The sequence below is a fragment of the Bactrocera dorsalis genome, chromosome 4 (genome assembly GCF_023373825.1).
Source record: "Bactrocera dorsalis isolate Fly_Bdor chromosome 4, ASM2337382v1, whole genome shotgun sequence".
Classification (NCBI taxonomy): domain Eukaryota; kingdom Metazoa; phylum Arthropoda; class Insecta; order Diptera; family Tephritidae; genus Bactrocera; species Bactrocera dorsalis.
Window position 1 is genome coordinate 59,812,005 of NC_064306.1, and position 18,603 is coordinate 59,830,607.

The following is an 18,603-nucleotide window of genomic DNA, read 5'->3' on the forward strand; positions in this document are numbered from 1 at the left end:
GGGCTGTGTACCAATTAATTTGATTTCTATAAATAACTGACTTGTAAAAGAGCTTTAAAAAATTGATGAACTTTCCGTTATTACTGACTATAAAATCCAAAGACATGTGAGTATCTGTATATCCTAGCGTGAATTAGATATGTATAATAAAGACTTATATCCTATTTTTCTACATATAGCTTTAATGGTGTGACTACCTTTGGTTTCCATACAAGGAAAATACACATTTGTTCGGTCAATTTGTATGGCAGCTATGTGAACAGTTTGTTCGGAGATTTTACCATACAATACACATTATAAAAAGAAAATGCATTGTGTAAAATTGTACCATCTCAATTTATATATTTAGCTGCCCAATACATTGTATAAGTAAACATGTTTAAATTATACCAAAGGGGCATTCGTTAAATTCGCGTAAAAATACTGTCCAAATTATGTGCCAATAAAATCTTCAAGACTTGTGTTCAAATTCACTATAAATCCAGCATAGCCATTTTGTGCAAACGTTCGGCGCGATCTTGCTCCGCTTCGACCTTTTCGATAACATTGAAGGCGCGTGCCATAACCGCTTCTATATCATTGGCATCGCCTTCGGCAGTCGACGTATGCTTACGTTTTCGACTTACTAGCGTTATGCTAGCACTGTTTACGCCATCACCACCACCATCATCGGTACGCATAATCACCTTCTCAGCAGCACCACCAACCGCGCCCTCTAAATCGTTATCGATTTCATCTAATTTTGATATGAAAGAGGCATCATACGAGCCGATTTGTTTTGCCAATTCGAACTGATAAATGCTGGCATCCAAATCGCGTGATAACTCCGTTGTATCCGCGTTGGGCATTTGTTTTTTCATAGAATAAAGGTTTTGCTCCGCTTTGCGTGACACCGCTTCGGCTTGCTTTATAATTTCGTCCAACATTTCGCTGTTCATCACATCCGGCTCATCAACGGACTCCCTGTCTTGTGAGCTGGTATCTTCTGCTTCAACCATTGTATAGTCCATTTTCACTGCTTCGACAGCTTCGTTATTCAACCACCATGGCATGAGTTGATAATCTTCTAGCGCTTGTTGTTGATAAACAATCTCGTTGGGCAATTTGTAGGAGTCCGCATCCGGATTTGCAATGTAATCCTTAAGCACAGCGTTAATCAGTGTGTAGGCAATTGCTTTTATAATAGATAAATAATTGATTAGCTGAAAGCGTGTTGGTATAGCGACGTCCTCTAAGTCTGCGCGATTCAGCTGCTCAATTAGTGCTTTGATGGCTTGATAGCTAGCCAAAGTGGCAGCTTCTTCATCGTGCGGTATACATGCGCTCGCATAGTTTAACAACCACAGCTCCCAGTCTTCGACATCCTTGAAGTTGGGTGCGTCTGTGACGGGCGCCAGCAATAAACGCTGTAGAAACTGAGAAATCTGTTGTTGACGCTGCGGAGACTTCCAGTCTTTGGGAAAATATTCCAAGCCAAGCGGTATATCCACATTTAACTTGGGTACAAATTTACGCAACTCGTCGGGAAACTCTGGCGTGTCACTGAAATCAACTGTGGCCATCTGTATCACACGTTGCACCGCCTCATTATACAAATCCACCAAATATTGCGGCGTGCTACAGATTTTCGCGAATGAGGGATTTTGTTCGGAGGAGAATTGCCAACGTTGCCACATTTCTTCGCCCAAGCACGACTCCAGCCAACTCTGCAGCCTTTGCATCTGCAAAACATCGGCTTCTTTGTTGGATAATCGATTTTCACGCGTCACAAAGCGCAGAGCGCGCCCCATTAGATGAACGAAAGAGAATTCATTTTTGGTCTGCAAGCAACCAAAGAATTTGTACGCCGACACTTGACCTGCACTCACTAAACTCTCCATTTCCAGCATATCACTGAGTTCCAATTCATCCGTGTACTGTCCATCGTAGATGACAAAAGCTACCGGCACAGCCTTATGCAGTCGGCTTAGTTTGAGCAAATGGTGTATGCGTTTGCGCGTACTCTGTAGGTTGTCACAGCCCATGAGGCAAATAATCGCATCCATGTTGTCACATTCGTTGCGCACGATTTGGCCGCTCTCGTTTAGCGGCGGTATACCGCTCACTTTTCTCACACACAGCGCCACATCGCGCTCCACACCGCAAATGTATGGACTCGTCTGCTCAGTGTCCTTACGTTGAGCGTCTGTTTCCACCACTTGCACCTCCTCCGTGGCGCTGTTGCTGCGTCGCAAATGTTTCTGCAGCCATTTGTTGCATAAACTCTCGAAGCCGGGCAACTCATCTCTGTCATTGGGCAGCGTTAGCAGCAGCTTAAAATACTTATTTTGTTGCATATGTCCGCCTTTCGCTACTACACTCTGTTTGTGCGTCAAATGTGCACGCACCACCTCGAATATGTCAACGGTGGCGTGAGGTCGCGATAAGGTCTCTGGATGTTGCCAGAGCAATAGCTCGAAATTGCATGGCTCACCGTGTCGATAGCGTTTGATCATCCGTAAATTCTCCGCCTCTTTTGGATGCATTAACTTGGCGGTTTGCTCCGCGCGCGTGTCCATAGTCACCCATATGGGTGTGGACTCCATGAGTGCGCGCTGTTTTTGCTTTTTTCGTGTATAGCGCAGCCAACGTTCAAAGTAACGACTCAGCATGAGCTGATCATGGCACATCATGGCATATTCTTCGTTGGCCAACTCCTCCAGTTGCATGGCTATGCACTGTTCAAGCAACGTTTCAGCTATGCTCTGACAATCGCATTCAAACTTTTGATATTTTAGCAGTTCGGTTTCTGCAATAGTTTCCACTTGCGCTGCGATAATGCTCTCCACTTCAGCGACACAAACCCGCTCGGCACGTTGTTCCAACTGCCTTAAGCTCTCCAGCCGCTTTTGCTCCAATATTTCGCGTTGTCGCTTTGCTGCTTCTGCAGCCTTCTCCTCATTGCGCCGCTTTTCCGACTCTGCTTTGGCTTTAGCAGCTGCTGCTTTAGCTTCGGCTTCAGCTAACTGCTTGGCTGTCTGCCTATCGGGCGACTGTGGCGCTGTCACAAATGGTTTCGGGGGAGTGCCATGGAAGGTATTGGGCTGCGGCGCATCTGCAAAACCTACGAAACCCGGCTTTGTGTTGAAGTGCTGGAAAACGGTGTCATTTTGCAAGGGTTCTGGCTTTGGTGGCTGTGCTTGTTGGAAAATACTTGTCGTCGCTTTTGCTGCGCTACTAAATATGTTGTCGGCATTCGTATTCTTGTTGACAGTGTCGAATATAAAACCACCAGTAGAGGCCGACGCTGTCGGTGCGGTTGTCGCGTTACCACCAAATATAGAATTGCTAATGCCAGCGGCGAACGTACTGGCCGGTTTAGTAGTAGCGGCAGGTATTTTGAAGAGTGAGCCGCTGACATCGTTTGCTGGCGCGCCGAATATGCTAACACTACTATTACTACCGCTTGCGTTTTGTGGTGCTTCAAATTTGAAACTTATCAAGGCTGATGATTGTGCTTTTGGCTTAGGTTCTGCAAACTGACTACCACCAAAAATAGAGGGCTCGGCTGGTTTTTGTGGCAATTGTGGAGTCTTAAATTTCGGTGGCAATTTGGGTGAAATGGACGACGCAATCTGTGGCACTTTAAAGAGACTTGTCTCAGCGCTAACAGAAAGCGGTTGTGTGAGGACAGGAGAGTCGGGACGTTTCGTTATTTTTAATGTTTCCTGTTGTTGTTGCTGCTGCTGTAATTGCTGTTGTTGTAATTGCTGCTGCTCTTTCTGTTTTTGTATTTCTAATTCACGTTCCTTTCTGCGTGCTTCTGCCGCCTCTCCACGCAATTGATCTTCCGCCGTCCAGGCAATTGATTTAAGATTACCATTGTCATCGAAACTGTTATGTGGTGTATGACTTTCAAAAATATGCGCAGGTTCCAGCGTATGTCCACAAACGCACTCGCCAACGCTAACAGTACGCTTCGACTCGACCAGCTACAGAAAGAAAGAAATGTAATGTTTTCACATATTTAAAAAAAACAACTCAAACTCACATTCAATGCACGCTCCATGGAGTACTCCACATCTGGTCGCTTTAGGCGATCCAACACTACACGTTGACCATCGCATTTTAAGCCGTGATATGCGAAATATTGCGCGGCCGCTTCTTCGTCTTCAAACCCGAGTATACGCGTAAGATATGATAGCGGTAGGAGAATAGCATTTTTTCGCCAATTGTGCGACTTATTAATGGCCTCCATAGCACGCCAACGCAATTTATTGAAGTAGCCAAGCAGAATACATGCGCTCAGATATGACGTTTCCACTTCGCGTATCATACTGAAGAAGCGTACGTAGTTGTTGTTTTGTAGGGCATTGTAAAAAGCAACTGCACGCTTAATTTCACTTGAGTGTTGTATATGTATGGGCAGTTGCTTCAACTCCCATAGAAAATTGGAGTCACCTAAATTCAGCAGGACTATGTAGCTACGAAATTCAGCCTCACATGGGCAATGTACACCCTTGATACGCAAGTCATGATACATATATTTAAGGGATTGCAAACATTTTGTCAAATTTTCAGCATTGATTTTTTTATCGAACACCGACGGCTCTTCGGCCACTAGACGCGCGGCACAGTGTATATGAAAGCGCGCACATTGTTCAACCAATTCGACCGTACCTAATGAACAAAGTTCCTGTTGTGTGATATCTTTGCGAATGGAACGGGTGCGATCCCATACAAAGTGAAACCAGTCGGCGATTGAAGTTTGTGGATCCTCACAGAGGTCCAAAATGCGGTGCATCAGGTACAGCATGGTCATTTGTAGCACGCTTTCAGGTCGTAATTCATGTGCCAGTGGCACTTCTTGATCAGCGCTACTGCGCGAATACTCTTTGATGGCACGTCGATGTGATATAGAGGATGTGCTTTCCTCATTTTCCGCACACATTTCAAATGTGGAAACTTGTCTTTGAAATTCGCGCATCAAACGCTCTTTTTCAGGGCACATGTCAGGACAAATACCTAAAGAAAAGATGCATACAATATAAATACAACATTTTTCTACTATGCACTTTTATTTACCTTTAGTTCTTTCAACTTTTTTGATATCTGTTTGTCGTGGTCTTATCAAACGCATCAATTTGTCACGCGCATCCAAAACACGATATTTTTCTTCGTCGGTGTAAGCAGGCCTTCGTAAGATGGCCTCATACTCTTGTCTCAAAGAATTGTCAATTTTTGGTAAATCCGTTGCCGAAGCAGACTTTGCCGGTTTTACACCCGCATTTGCAAATTGCGAAGGTGGTTTTTGTGTACGAGGTGGCATAGACTTCATCGGTGGTAACATGGCCGCAGCGGGCGGTCTGTATGTTGGTACACTTTGACGCAAGCCCATTGCATCCAATTCAGCTTGTACCTCGGGATTAACCCATTCTTCTGTATTTTGTACATGTGCTACTTCACGGGTTGCAAATTCTATTTGAAATTCTTGCCCATTGAAATCCCCGGCCTGATCCAATGCGCGCTCGGCTTGTGCTTCTGTCTCATATTCCACCGTACAACTTTGGCGACTTGGGCGTAATATAAAACGCGTGATTTTTCCAAATTTACTAAAGTGATTTTTGGCTACCAATTTGTCCAAAAATAAATCGGGTATTTTCTCACATCTATTGATATAAAATTTTAGTAAATTTTCATCACTACCGGTTTTAGAGTATACTTACGATATGGCTTTGTAATTGATGCCGTCATCCCAACCGGTTCCCTCGTCACCCAACATGACGTCCTGCAAATTTATGTTTTAATTCGCCCTAAACACTTATAAGAAACAATAATTTTAATTGAATAAGTCAAAAAACTTGTAAAATATAAAAATGTATAATTTTTTGGGAAATATAGAAGCCGCGATCGCGCAAAATTTGTATGTCAATGACAGCTGTTTGAATATTACAGAGTTTTGTGGGAAATTATTGAGGGGCTTGCACTATTCAATTTTTATTTACTGCGGAAAAGCATTCGCTACGTATTTTTGGTTAATATGTAATAATATAACTAAAAACGTAAACCATAAATAACATAAAACATACTTACAAGTAAATTATTTCAAATGTTTGCTTTAAAATAATTCGTTCGTCTAATATTTTTCTATACATTTTTATAACCTTCTTCCTTCTGTGTTATCAATTATTTTAAATAAATGTGAGTTGGCAACTTTGTCGAAACTCAAAAAAACAATTGAAATCGTTGTGGGTTGTACATTTTCATTGAATATCAATTGCAATATTTTCACGCGAAATTTTATTTATTAAATGAATAATAATGGAAATTGTCGCTATCGAGAAACAAAATGAGTCGGACAGACATAAGAATAAGAAAAAAACACATAAGAAGCATTCAAAACCGCCAGTAGCTGAAGCGGCAGGTGATCACACCGGTGTACAAAAGAGTCACAGAAAGCGTAAAAGACATCATTTCAATGCAATACGCGCACAAATGGAGTTTTACTTTGGCGATGCAAATCTTTCGAAGGATCGATATCTTAAACAGCTTATGGACAAAGATCCATGTTAGTATATCGCTATATGTAAATATTATAATATGCCTAATTAACTTCCATCTTTTCGTTTGACCATACAGATGTACCTTTGGATATTTTTCTAACTTTCAACAAAATGAAAGCGCTTACCTCTTCAGTGGAGGAAATCAAAAAATCCTTAACAAACTCAGAACTACTTGAATTGGATGAAAATAATTCAAGAGTTAGGCGAAAGACAGCTTTACCGGTAGAACGTAATGTCGACGACAAGACACTTTATGTTGAAGCTTTACCAGCTGCCGCTGATCACGATTGGGTGCGTCAGGCGTTTGAACGGTTTGGTGCAGTCGTTTATGTCTCACTACCGAAATATGCTAAATCACGAAAAATCAAGGAATTTGGTTTCGTCGAATTCGAACAGGCGAGTAGTGTGGACAAAGCGATTAAGGCTTTCAGCGAATTCAACGGTGTATTAAGGATGCAAGAAACTGATCCTGCAGAATTGCAAAGTGTGAAATCCTTTATTAAAGAGCAAAATGAAGAAGATGTAGAGGTTAATAATGTATCCGATACCGAACATAAAAAGAATAAGAAATTAAAAAGGGTGGCCGATGAAACGTCGGAAGAAGAAGGGCCTGAATCGAAGAAGGTAAAAACAGAAAACGATGAAAACTCCACGGCAAACGAAACTGGAGAGACTTCAAATGATGATACCGAAGATCAAGCAGATGACGATGGAGAGGTCAAGAAGAAGAAACGCCGCAAGAAGAAGAAAAAGGCGAAAACTTTAGAAAAACGCCGCAAAGATACAGACTTGAATACAGATGCATCTTTTTATGAGCTAAAAGTTTTGCCAAAATGTGATTGGAAACGTTTACGTAATAAATACCTCAACTTGCAACGCGAAAAGGTAGCTGAATTGAAACGCAAAGCATGGAAGGAAAAGCAGCAACAACGTGCTAGTGAAGGCATTGCTGCCGAAACATCGGATGCCTCAGCGCCGACGCCAGCTAAGAAACCAAAGCCCAACGAACGAAAGTTGCGCAAAATGAATATGAACTTTTATGGCGCGGGTGAGGAGGATGCCAAACCACAACCCAAAGAGTTGAAGCACAATCCTGCTTTAGAACGGGCGCCGCTCTTTAGCTATTCCGAAGGATTAATAGTGGAAGTAGGCTTCTTAAATCCTTGTGTCAACATAAAGGAATTTAAGGCTGATATGCGCCAATATGAAACTGTAAAGTACGTTGACGTTAAGGAGGGCGCCATGCATGCACATCTACGTTTGGACACAGCGGATGCGGCGACTGATTTCGTGCGCCAGTTGAGTTGTGCGGAATATAACTGCAAAGTGCTAAACGGCGAGGCTGAGTTGGAATATTGGAAAAAGATTGAGGTGGATCGAGAAATGAAATTGAATAAACAAGTAAAAGTACCACAGAAGAGAGGTAGAGAGAAAGTTAAGAAATTAATTACAAAACACATACGTTTTGGAGAAGATGATGAATAATTAACACAGTCTATGTGTTTTAGTAAAATACAATTTTTATTTGAATAAAATATCTAAGTAAATAACCAAATATGCTTACATTACTAAATTTTACAGTCTGTTTGAAATTACAATGGTTTTTTAACCTTACAACTTTTACTATATATATAACGAACCATCAGCCGGCCCTAAATAATGTAACGATATGAGAATAACGTCTATAATAGTCCAAACACCTAAACCACCAAAACTGAATAGTTTTCCGATACCTTCTTGCCAGTGACCAAGATAAAAACGGTCGGCACCAAAGCCTCCTAACGTAATACTAATTATAAGTGCGGTGCTCCAACGATACCCCTGAGTCCAATTACACTTAATATTACGGGTAAACGAACGATTGCCAAGGCAAAACACATCCGAATGAACTGTGCAATTGGTGCGATAAAAGTAACCATTCACTGAATTGCAATTTCCACGCAGTGCACATGACTGTTGCCATAACTCTGTTTGGTAGCAATAACGACAATTCATTTGTTGTACGAATGTCCGATTGCCTTGACATTGCACATGGTCCAATGCCGTACAAGTGACGTTAATGTCACGACCATAATGGCAAGAGTAATTATAATTACAACGTATGCAAGGAAAAGGTAATGTTGAACACTCGCTTTCAGGACCGCCTGGACAGGATACATTCGTGTCATTTATGCTTTTGATTGTGAGTGGTATAGCGTCATTATTGTTGGTAACATTTTTCGATTGACCTTCCAGCTTGGTTTCAGTTTCCATGAGATTGCCACCCGCGGTTTGGCTCTGACGTATGCCACTAAATATGAAAATCATAATCAGCGCCAAGGCGGATCGCATATTAATAACAATGCAACGTCTGTGACGCATTTCTTTTTTAATAGAAAAATAATTTCTTTAAACTAAATATTTTGCACTGATTGATAAACAAACGATAAACAGCTGGTAAACAAAGCAGCGTAGCAGCGAACTGTCATTTTAACTGCATATGTACAGGGGACTTCGTAAATATCATTTGTGACAATAATTTTTAACGAAATTCATAATTTTGTTAAGCAAAATTTGTTAACAAAATACAAGTCCAAATTGCAAAATAAAGCTTATAAAAAGCTATTAGTTTCTATGCCATTTAGATAGTATTTCGATATGAAATATCAACTTTTTAATTTTTCTTTAAAATCATGCAACTCTTTGCAACATTACCAGTCAGCTGCCAACACCGGCAAGTTCAATGCTAAAAACAGCTGACATTTTTAGTTTATGTAAACAAAGGATCGAATTTTCTATATTGCTAAAATTTAAAAAAATATTCAATAGAATGGTCAAAGTTGATGTTGAGTACTGGTAAATAGAAAATCACATCTAAAATAAAGATTGTAAATCTATAATGATATTGCTTATAGTCCGAAATGCAATTTCGAGTGGCAATGCAAAATGCTACAAAATTTCCTGCTACAACAACAACCAGATGCGGAAGTCGTATGTTCTAAAGGACGTCAGGGGTCATTTGAAGTAAAAATAGATGATACTTTGGTACATTCCAAATTGCAGTCGTTTGCATTTCCTGATCACGAAAGTGTTTTGGAAAATGTACGACGTGTAGAAAAGGGTCTACCAATAGAAAAGGTTAAAGAGCAACCAATTGACAATTGTATGTTGATGTGATAGCAGAAATGCAATCGACGCAGTGACTTGAAAACTCCTGAGTACGCTGTAATTTTCCAATCCCATACATTTAAAATTATAAATGAGCAAAGCTAGCATACCTTGGCATATGAAACATAAATAGAAGGTATGAAATAAAAAATGTAATTAAAATTTTTTTAAATGCCATTAATCACATAAAAATTTGTCTTATTTTACAATAAATCAATTTGTATGGAAAATCTTAACAAAATTAGCACTGCGATGGGCAAAACGATACAAGTTGATGTGGAACATTGGTGAGCGCTACATTAGATCTTTTTGAATTTGTGGTTCATCATACAATTTGCGTTTAGTGGCTTATGTGCAGCGCATGCGCGGCAGTGTAGATCACTACAGAAATACATAATGAACGAACAGCCTGATACGGATCTAGTATGCCGAGCAGGTCGTCGTGGTTCTTTTGAAGTGGTCATAAACGGCATGTTGGTCCATTCAAAATTACAGACACAGGCTTTCCCATCACAGGATGATATACTGCAGAGAGTGAAAAATGTGCACGCAGGTTTGCCCCCCAATTATGTAAAAGCAGAAAACATCTGCACGCTTATGTAAAAAAATCGCTTCCGTAGATACAGAAATACTTTTCATATAATTTAGTCGACAAATGTATTTTAGTAAATGTTTTATTTTTACAATTTTTGTGATGCACATTTTGTGAATATTTCAATTAAAGAATAATACTTCTTACAACTTTGTGTATATATATATATAAGTATAAATATTATTTATGGCATAATATACTGGCAAATTCTTGCGATTACTGGCATGTTTATGTAAATTTGAATATTTTGGTATTTTTCATTTAGTTTTACATATTTATATTTGAACATGTAGTTGAGGTGAAATTGTAGTTGCTGTTATATACTGCAATTTTTACAATTTATTGTTCCGCTCCATGCTCTTCCTGCTTTTTAATCCTGACTTCTGCGCTACAAGAAACCAGCGAATTTTCCGCTTGTGGCTGCTTAAGTGATAAATAAATACCAAAACGTATTTTTCCACTAAACTCACGCGCAATTGTGCGTAAGGGCTCATTAGTCTTCTGTCCATTATGTTGATCAATACAAATCATTTGGCAACGCGTACAAAAACCTTCCACTTTGAAATCAACGCCACCAATGCTGATTTCCTCAAAAGAATTTTCCTCGAAGGGAGTGGCAGTTTCCAATATCAAATTCCCACGAAAACGATCAACCGTATAATCAAGCGGTTCTTTCTCCGTTTCCACCTTATTTGCCAACCAACGTACCGATGCGCGATTTACCAGCAAAAATTGCGCTTGATTTGCCAGGCTAATATCCTTCGAGACACCATCTTGTGTACGGCGTTCGGCATTTTGACGAACTAAACGCAAACCACTGGTTTCTAAGCAGTCAGATAACCATTTACCCACTTCCTCACCACAATCTAGGCCTTCCACTAAATCATTACACACTTTACTTTGACAGAACGTTGACTCTACGCGTTTACTTTCATCTACAGCATTCATTTTTAACGGTAACTGTACTGCTGCCATGCCGGGAAAACGTAACTCTAAAATCTCCTCCTTTAACTTCACTAACGGTCTTATTAGACATAACCTTGTAAAATGCTTTTGTGTAATAGCCATGCCGTTGACATCGACAATCATCCAGGCGCGATCATATTTAAAACCACTATTTGTAAGCGGCCATGCGCTTGTAATGTCGAAAGCACCACATGATTTAATCGGATAAATACAAATGCGTTTTAACTGCGGCTTCAAGCGTTGCGGCACATGACGTAGCACTTCTGGCAGTTTTACGCTTTCCATGATACGTAGACGTTCCGCTGCCGTAGTTAGATAGCAATCGCGTATCATCGCCACTGCTTTGTCCACATCACTTACACGCGTCATATAACCGAAAGACATACGCACTGCACCGGTCGGCAAACCATCGACTAGATCAGTGAAATCACTACAAACATGACCCGCCTCGTATTGCTTGCGTATATCGGCATTCGATAAGTGCAAGAACCATTGACATGCACCTGGATTACAGAAACACCCGGTGCGTATTTGTACGTTATGTACCGCAGCGATGCAGCTAACTTCGGCAAAACCGACATATGTGCCATCATCGTGTAATACATTAAATGTGACGACGCCGCCTTGCAGCGTTATATCCTCATAGCCGTTATGATTGTAAAACTCTATTAGCGGCGCACCGTTGGTGTGACGTAACGCGGCGAGTGAGTCATGACCGTATTTGGCTAGTGCATATACGTGTGCGCTAATACGTTGCACCGGCAGTTGCTTTTCTGTTGCAGGTACCAGCCGCTCCAGCACGCGAAAGCCTTCAAGTAACGCAGTGATGGTGAGGAAAGGTAACGTACCATCTTCGAAGCGTGTTGTAAAGTTTGGGCGCTTTTCGTGGAAATTTTGCAGCGTCATTGCTATATTCACAGTGCCGCCACCATAGTAACGCTTTTGCAGCACAGTTTGACCGCGTCTGCTCACCAATAACGCACCGACGCCCGTAGGGAAACTGTTTAGTTTGGAAATAAGTAAAATTTTATTTTTTGTTTTCAAGCATTATCAGCAACATTTCCTTACCCAAACATTTTATAAAAGGAAATACAACAAAAATCAGGCTTATATTTTCGCAGATCTAGAAAATTACTGGCTACGTAGGATGCTGTGTCCAGACAAATGTAAAAATTACTCTCCGCTGCTTCTTTTCCATTTGGTTCGTGGCCAACATGTGTGCCATGCTCTACTAAACCATATTTTTGAATGGCTGCGATAGTATCCAGTGGCATTTTATAGCCACTAAAGTTACATTGCGCCGAATAAGCAACTAGCGAATTAGTTTTCAACTCGCTTCTACCATTAGAACTGATTTCAGCATCGAAACCATTTTTATCAACACCATTAGTATGCTTTAGATTTTCCAATATTTCATCTTTCGTTAGAACATACAGCCGTTTGGTGCGCACCAGCTCACGCATTCCCAAAACCGAGGTGTGATTTTCTTGGCAGTAGTAAAAAGCACCCGCATTGTTGGCATCTTCACCGAAATTAAAGCATTCCCCAACCAGTTTTAACGCCGCAGAGGCATTAGCGGTAAATATGACCGCATATTCTGTTGCGTCTGTGTTGAAGTGCTGAAGTATACTAAAAGAAACCACTTATTAGAACATTTGATTGACATGAGATGACAAAAAATGTACAAACCGATAGCGTGCCTGATCTATGAGATCACCGGTTACTTTACAAGTATGTGGATTACAAAATAAGTTCTCTTTAAGCACCTGTCCCGACGCATCGATCAAGCTATTGGGATAGAGAGTAGTTCCAGCATGATCTAGATATACGTTATCTGTAAGGAAAGGAGATTAATTAGAATTAAAGTGCTTGATTTGCAAAAAAAAAAAACAAATTTTATATTTAAATAAGTGGTGATTTGAAGTTGATTTAAAATAGTAAATAACAATTATTATAATCTATAGCAAAAAATACAGAACAGCATACCAAATTGCTATAATATACCGCAGCAAATTACGATTTCTGTTATGTGTTCATGCAATTAAACAAGCTATTTTCCAACGAATTTTCATGCAATTGCTTTACAACAATAAATGTAACAACGTGTCATTATTATAAGTAATACATGTGATTTTATTATCGTTTTTTCGAATATTTTACATTTGAAGTATTTGCAAACGTAATGCATTTTTAAATTGATTCATTTCGAAAGATAAGAAACTTTGGAAAATGTAAATAATAAGTGCATTAGCCCTATGTACAAGTATCTTCACGAATTCTGCGCAACTTCTTATCTCTTACCACTTGATAGTTGATAGGTAATTGATAAGCTATTTTGCAATAACAAATATTTTTATATTTACAATATAAACAAATAATTTAAGTTAAATATTTATTTTACACCGCACAATAATTTAAAAACTACAATTAAACAATAGAACAGCGAAAAATGAATAAATAATGTACATATTTTCCTTCAAAAATAACGGAAATGCATTAATATGTAGGAAATATGGTTACTTGCTTTTTATGCGCTGAAATTCACTTTCGATTGCATCTGCTTCAGCCTCCGTAAATACATTTTGAAATTCTAGCATTATGTATATATACTGGCCCCTTGTTATAATTAATTGTTACTTCGGCGCGATTAATTTTTTATTTCTATTTATTTCTGTTTTGAGCGACACGCAATCTATTGACAATTAAGTAGCAAATGCCGTCAATCTATTGATGTTTCATTCGTAGCGCACTGTTCACCAGTCAAACCAAATCAACCGGTTTCAACAAATATTAAAACATAACTGAACCAAATTAATTGTGTGAATCAGTTTAACACCGAGCAAGTACTTCGTTCGCGTGTCGTACTAGCTACATTCATTTAATTGCATCTTGTTGAGAATGTGGGTATTGTGATATATAATAACAGAATGCGCTCAAAGCTTATGGATTTTCAATAGAGTAATGACGTGTTAACTTCTTACCTTCCCTCCCTGATCCCTCCAGCGAAACCATCAGCTGTTAAAATGTAAACAAATCCACAGCTGAGATGGGTCTTTGCTTTTTATACCCTCTACCATGATTTGCAAATTGGTTAAGATAAGAAAAATGGCTTTTAAAATACACATATAAGTAATATAAAATTATTAAAATCAATGGAAATTATTCTTTATGCTGAAAATTATTTTTTTAATTTATATATGCTAAATAAAATTTTCCGCATTTGTTCAAAACCGTGTGGTTAATTAAATTCGTCGAATTTTACGATCAGCTGTAGTGCCCAACTGCACCATAAGTATTACAAGGTAATAGAAAATCGATAAAAAACCATACTATCGGAAAAAGTTATCAATGCAATCAATTTCTTTATCATTCCTGGTCGTCTGCTTCACATATTCAATATTGTGAAATTTAAAAAAGTTTAAGTAAAACTGAAATAATAAATCAAATAAAAATGGATAAGTGGATACGTGAACGTTTGAAAAACTGTCTGGATTTTGAAGTGCCAGATGACATGATCAAGTAAACATAATTCGCTATTCCGTTCTCCTATTTGTTAACGATGTCCTGCAACTCTTTTTAGATACATTTTGTCAATGAAATCATCAACAGAGTTCGATGAGTACTTTGAAACTCTACTTAATTCAGAATGTGAAGATCATCGGTCATTTATGACGGATTGTAAGCAACGGCTTTTTAGCAAACCGCTGCAAAATAAACGTTCGCCACAACCTAATAATAATCAACAACAGAAACAAGCAAAATCTACACAAAACAATGTACAAAATAAACAGAATCAAAATACCTTGGCGCTGGACGGCAAATTTGGCAAACAACAGCAACAGCAACAATCACAAGGTGCTAAGAAGAAATCCAAATATGTCAATTTATACACTAGCGATGGCAGCGTTAGTGGTGAAGTGATAATGTTAAAAGGACGTCGACTCTGTGATTGTCAGGCCTCTCAACACAAGTTAATCAATAACTGTTTGGGTTGTGGCCGCATAGTTTGCGAGCAGGAAGGCAGTGGACCATGCTTGTTTTGTGGCGATATTGTTTGTACCAACGAAGAAATGCAACTAATGAAAAGTGATTCCAAAAAGGCACAGAATTTGTTGAAATCATTGAAAGAGAAAGGTGGTGGAGAATCATTGAAAAAGGCATTGGAACAACGAGATCGGTTGTTGGAGTATGATCGGAATAGTGAGAAACGTACGACCGTTATTGATGATGAGCTCGATTATTTTGAGGTGGGTATTGGCGTCCTTAATTCAACTTCAACTTTTAACTTCAATTTGTTTATATAGGAAAATTCAGTTTGGTTATCCGAATCAGAGCGTGCCAAATTCGAACAGCTGAAACAGGAAATGCATGACAAGAAACATGAGAGTCGCGTTAAACGCAAAATAAAGATCGATTTTGCTGGGCGAGAGGTGGAAGATGACCCACCCATTACAGCTGATTTTGAGAACCGTGTGTTAAAGGAAATTGCTCAAGCAAAAGCTGCCGCTGGTGACAAAAATAATTGGTCAAACCGAAAGAATACACAAAAAATTACACCGGACACATGTGGCACAGATCCAAATATGGATGATGAACATCGTCCAGTTTATAAGCTTACCGCTGAAGGAAAGGCATTCGCTGCTGATGGGTCCATTAACAAAGGCTTAGGAGAATGTTCATATAATCGCGTTCAAGATAAGGAGTTATTAGAAATGCAAGATATGCGTCATTGTCTTTCAATGCATCAACCATGGGCATCCCTGCTTGTGGCCGGTATAAAGAAGTATGTAAAGCGCTTGTTATAAAGCAATTGGAAATATGCTTATTATAATATTTAAATATAGGCACGAAGGGCGTGTTTGGTATAGTGAGCATCGTGGGCGCTTATGGATAGCTTCGACCGTAAAAGACCCACATCCAGAAGAAATTGAAGAACTTAAAAACTTTTACAAGACTCATTATAATGATCCCAGCATTACATTTCCGGAGCACTATCCAACAGGTTGCTTGTTAGGCTGTGTGCGGGTGGATGATTGTCTGGCACAAGAGGAGTACCGCGAAATATATCCCGATGGAGAGTCTGAAAGTCCATATGTCTTTGTTTGCTCAAATCCACAGCAGTTGCCTGTAGTTTTCCCTGTTAAGGGGCAGCATAAAATTTGTATGTTTTTCTTTATTTAAACTTGTTATCGTTTTAACTTATAAACTAATCCTTGCAGATCAAATTGACCCCAAGATCCATAACGCGGCTTGCAAAACATTACTTCGTTTGAAAAATACAAAAAACTAAGGTGATTTTGTTTATACTACATATATACGTTCTAATATATACTGATGCTTGAACGTCTTGAAATGAAAAACTTAATTCTATGAAATAGAATAAAATTTTTTTATAAATGTGTAATATTATAAAATATACAGAATTTCAGTAAATACGCTAAACTTTTTTTTATATTTTGTGTACATTAAAATATTCCACTTTTTTTTTAATTAACAGAAATAGATTTGCCTTAAAAATTTTGGAATGAGTAAAAGTATTTAAAAATGATCTTATCTAATATCGTAATTTTTCAAAACATTAAGGAATTCTTTCATGTCTAGTTTTGTTAGTTTCTTCAATTCCTCAGCTGCATCATCGCTGACCAAATTGCTTTCCGGCATATCCAAATTGCCCACACACAAACCCAGCTGGTCATCCCAGTAGAAATATGTGCCACATACGAGTAATTGTGTGTTACGCACTAATATTTTCAATGATTGATTTCGGCGCAACATCTCTCGTCGCAACACCAAGAGCTTTTCCTTTCGTTTCAGTGATATTTGGGACATCTGAGAGGAAATATATATACCTGTATTTTTTAAACAAGCACTTCTTCTAAATATTGCATTCACATCACATTCCCGCACCACTTCCACAAGAAGAGTTTGTCTATTGTTTTGTTGCCTATTTCTGTTGCCAATAACACAAACATTTTCCAAAGCCACATTCGGCAGATCAAAGCGTTCTTTAAGCAATTGCTCTACAGCATTTTGTGGCTGTTGATCTGGTGCTATTGGTATATTATTAATAATAAGTTTACGTTTTCGCACTATCTTTTCTAGCGTGTGAAGTTCGCGTTGTAAAACTCGTTTACTCTGTTCCGATTGAGACAGACGTTGACGCATTACTTCAAGCTCATTTTGTATTGTTTTATATTTATCTACTCTTCTTTCTTCAGCTTCATCATCCTCATGCCCGTCATGAACGCTGGTCGAACAAGGTGTACTTTGCCGCGAACGCGCTTGGTTAATCAAATTTTTAGATACCTCGCTCAATTCTGCCTTTGTTGCGAATGACTTTAGCTTTTCATCAAACATTTTGCTTATTGATTGGAGGGTTTTGTTTGATAAATTCACTTCAGACGTGGAAATATCGTTTTTGTTGGGTTGAGAATCAACTGAATTTTCGTTGGTATCATTTAAATCTGTATTAGAGTTCGGTTGGGAATTTTCGGTGGTTTCTGAATTCTGCTCATTTTCGCCTGCATCAGTTTCTATTTGTGTAGTAATTGATTGTGTAGTATCTAAGCACGTACTAACATCAAAATAACTTGGTTCACTTGGTGCCGCTGGTGACTTATTTACCAGTAAGTTCATATTCCTACTATGTTGTTTTAACAATTTGTAGTTTTCATACATTTTGTGTACTTCAGGGTGTGAGCGTTTCATGTGTTTAATAAAGTTGGACGAAACATTTTTGTGACCACGTAGTATAACTTGGCAAGAGACGCATCGTGCGGTAAATGTATCGCCTTGTGAGTTAATGTCATCTGGCTACAAATGCAAATAAATAAACACAACTGTAGCGAAATACAACAATAAAAAAGCGAAATGTTTATACATACAACTTCGAAAAACGGTGGCGAGAATAATACCGCGCTTTCTCCGCGGCGATAACGCTTAGCCGGTTTCATATCCTGTTGACCACCCACAGTACTTTGAAATTGTGTGTACAAAGTCTGATGCGTTGGTGCTATAAAAGCAGAGCTTTGTGATTTTGGATTCTGATTTTCTTGACAATAACTGCCACCTCCGCTCCCATATTCATTTCCTGCACTGATATTGTCGAAATGACGTTTTTGTCCACTGCCTGGGGTAATCACGCCAGCCGGTCCAATGAATATTTCCTCGCAATTTTCATATTTAATAGTGGGCTCCATAACAAAAATCAGCTTTTTCGCACTTATTCCGCACATATATTAAACAAGTTTGTCATATCGATTTTGGAAAATGTAAAACTACAATTATTTTGATTATCAGTAATGGGTTCAAATGTTGCCAGAGTTCCATGTTAACATTTTTCTTAGTTAAATGTAT

General features: G+C 38.9%; 7 protein-coding genes across 7 annotated transcripts; 3 read left to right on the forward strand and 4 right to left on the reverse strand.

Moving 5' to 3' along the window:
• Window positions 1-312: 312 nt before the first annotated feature.
• Window positions 313-5,961, reverse strand: LOC105229723 (protein xmas-2). Its single transcript, XM_011210154.4, has 4 exons — window positions 5,706-5,961; window positions 5,065-5,648; window positions 4,031-5,004; window positions 313-3,971 (listed from the first exon to the last, which is right to left on the reverse strand). Exons 1-4 carry the CDS (start codon window positions 5,759-5,761, stop codon window positions 474-476), a joined length of 5,112 nt encoding a protein of 1,703 aa, XP_011208456.2. The 5' UTR covers window positions 5,762-5,961; the 3' UTR covers window positions 313-473.
• A 203-nt stretch (window positions 5,962-6,164) lies between these two features.
• LOC105229725 (la-related protein 7) lies at window positions 6,165-8,097 on the forward strand. Its single transcript, XM_049454150.1, has 2 exons — window positions 6,165-6,547; window positions 6,619-8,097. The coding sequence occupies exons 1-2, from the start codon at window positions 6,301-6,303 to the stop codon at window positions 8,025-8,027; spliced, it is 1,656 nt and encodes a 551-aa protein (XP_049310107.1). The 5' UTR covers window positions 6,165-6,300; the 3' UTR covers window positions 8,028-8,097.
• LOC105229724 (TM2 domain-containing protein almondex) lies at window positions 8,043-9,012 on the reverse strand. Its single transcript, XM_011210155.4, has one exon. It carries the CDS (start codon window positions 8,901-8,903, stop codon window positions 8,166-8,168), a length of 738 nt encoding a protein of 245 aa, XP_011208457.2. The 5' UTR covers window positions 8,904-9,012; the 3' UTR covers window positions 8,043-8,165.
• A 207-nt stretch (window positions 9,013-9,219) lies between these two features.
• LOC105229727 (migration and invasion enhancer 1) lies at window positions 9,220-10,090 on the forward strand. Its single transcript, XM_029551776.2, has 3 exons — window positions 9,220-9,377; window positions 9,437-9,825; window positions 9,935-10,090. The coding sequence occupies exons 1-2, from the start codon at window positions 9,265-9,267 to the stop codon at window positions 9,696-9,698; spliced, it is 375 nt and encodes a 124-aa protein (XP_029407636.2). The 5' UTR covers window positions 9,220-9,264; the 3' UTR covers window positions 9,699-9,825; window positions 9,935-10,090.
• Window positions 10,091-10,345: 255 nt separating this feature from the next.
• LOC105229732 (molybdenum cofactor sulfurase 3) lies at window positions 10,346-14,267 on the reverse strand. Its single transcript, XM_011210165.4, has 4 exons — window positions 13,772-14,267; window positions 12,937-13,081; window positions 12,316-12,876; window positions 10,346-12,247 (listed from the first exon to the last, which is right to left on the reverse strand). Exons 1-4 carry the CDS (start codon window positions 13,842-13,844, stop codon window positions 10,621-10,623), a joined length of 2,406 nt encoding a protein of 801 aa, XP_011208467.2. The 5' UTR covers window positions 13,845-14,267; the 3' UTR covers window positions 10,346-10,620.
• Window positions 14,268-14,603: 336 nt separating this feature from the next.
• LOC105229731 (activating signal cointegrator 1) lies at window positions 14,604-16,680 on the forward strand. The gene is made up of 5 exons (XM_011210164.4): window positions 14,604-14,766; window positions 14,828-15,494; window positions 15,552-16,030; window positions 16,092-16,408; window positions 16,467-16,680. Exons 1-5 carry the CDS (start codon window positions 14,699-14,701, stop codon window positions 16,535-16,537), a joined length of 1,602 nt encoding a protein of 533 aa, XP_011208466.2. The 5' UTR covers window positions 14,604-14,698; the 3' UTR covers window positions 16,538-16,680.
• Window positions 16,613-18,599, reverse strand: LOC105229729 (uncharacterized). Its single transcript, XM_029551774.2, has 2 exons — window positions 18,132-18,599; window positions 16,613-18,060 (listed from the first exon to the last, which is right to left on the reverse strand). Exons 1-2 carry the CDS (start codon window positions 18,480-18,482, stop codon window positions 16,798-16,800), a joined length of 1,614 nt encoding a protein of 537 aa, XP_029407634.2. The 5' UTR covers window positions 18,483-18,599; the 3' UTR covers window positions 16,613-16,797.
• Between the last annotated feature and the right edge of the window lie 4 nt (window positions 18,600-18,603).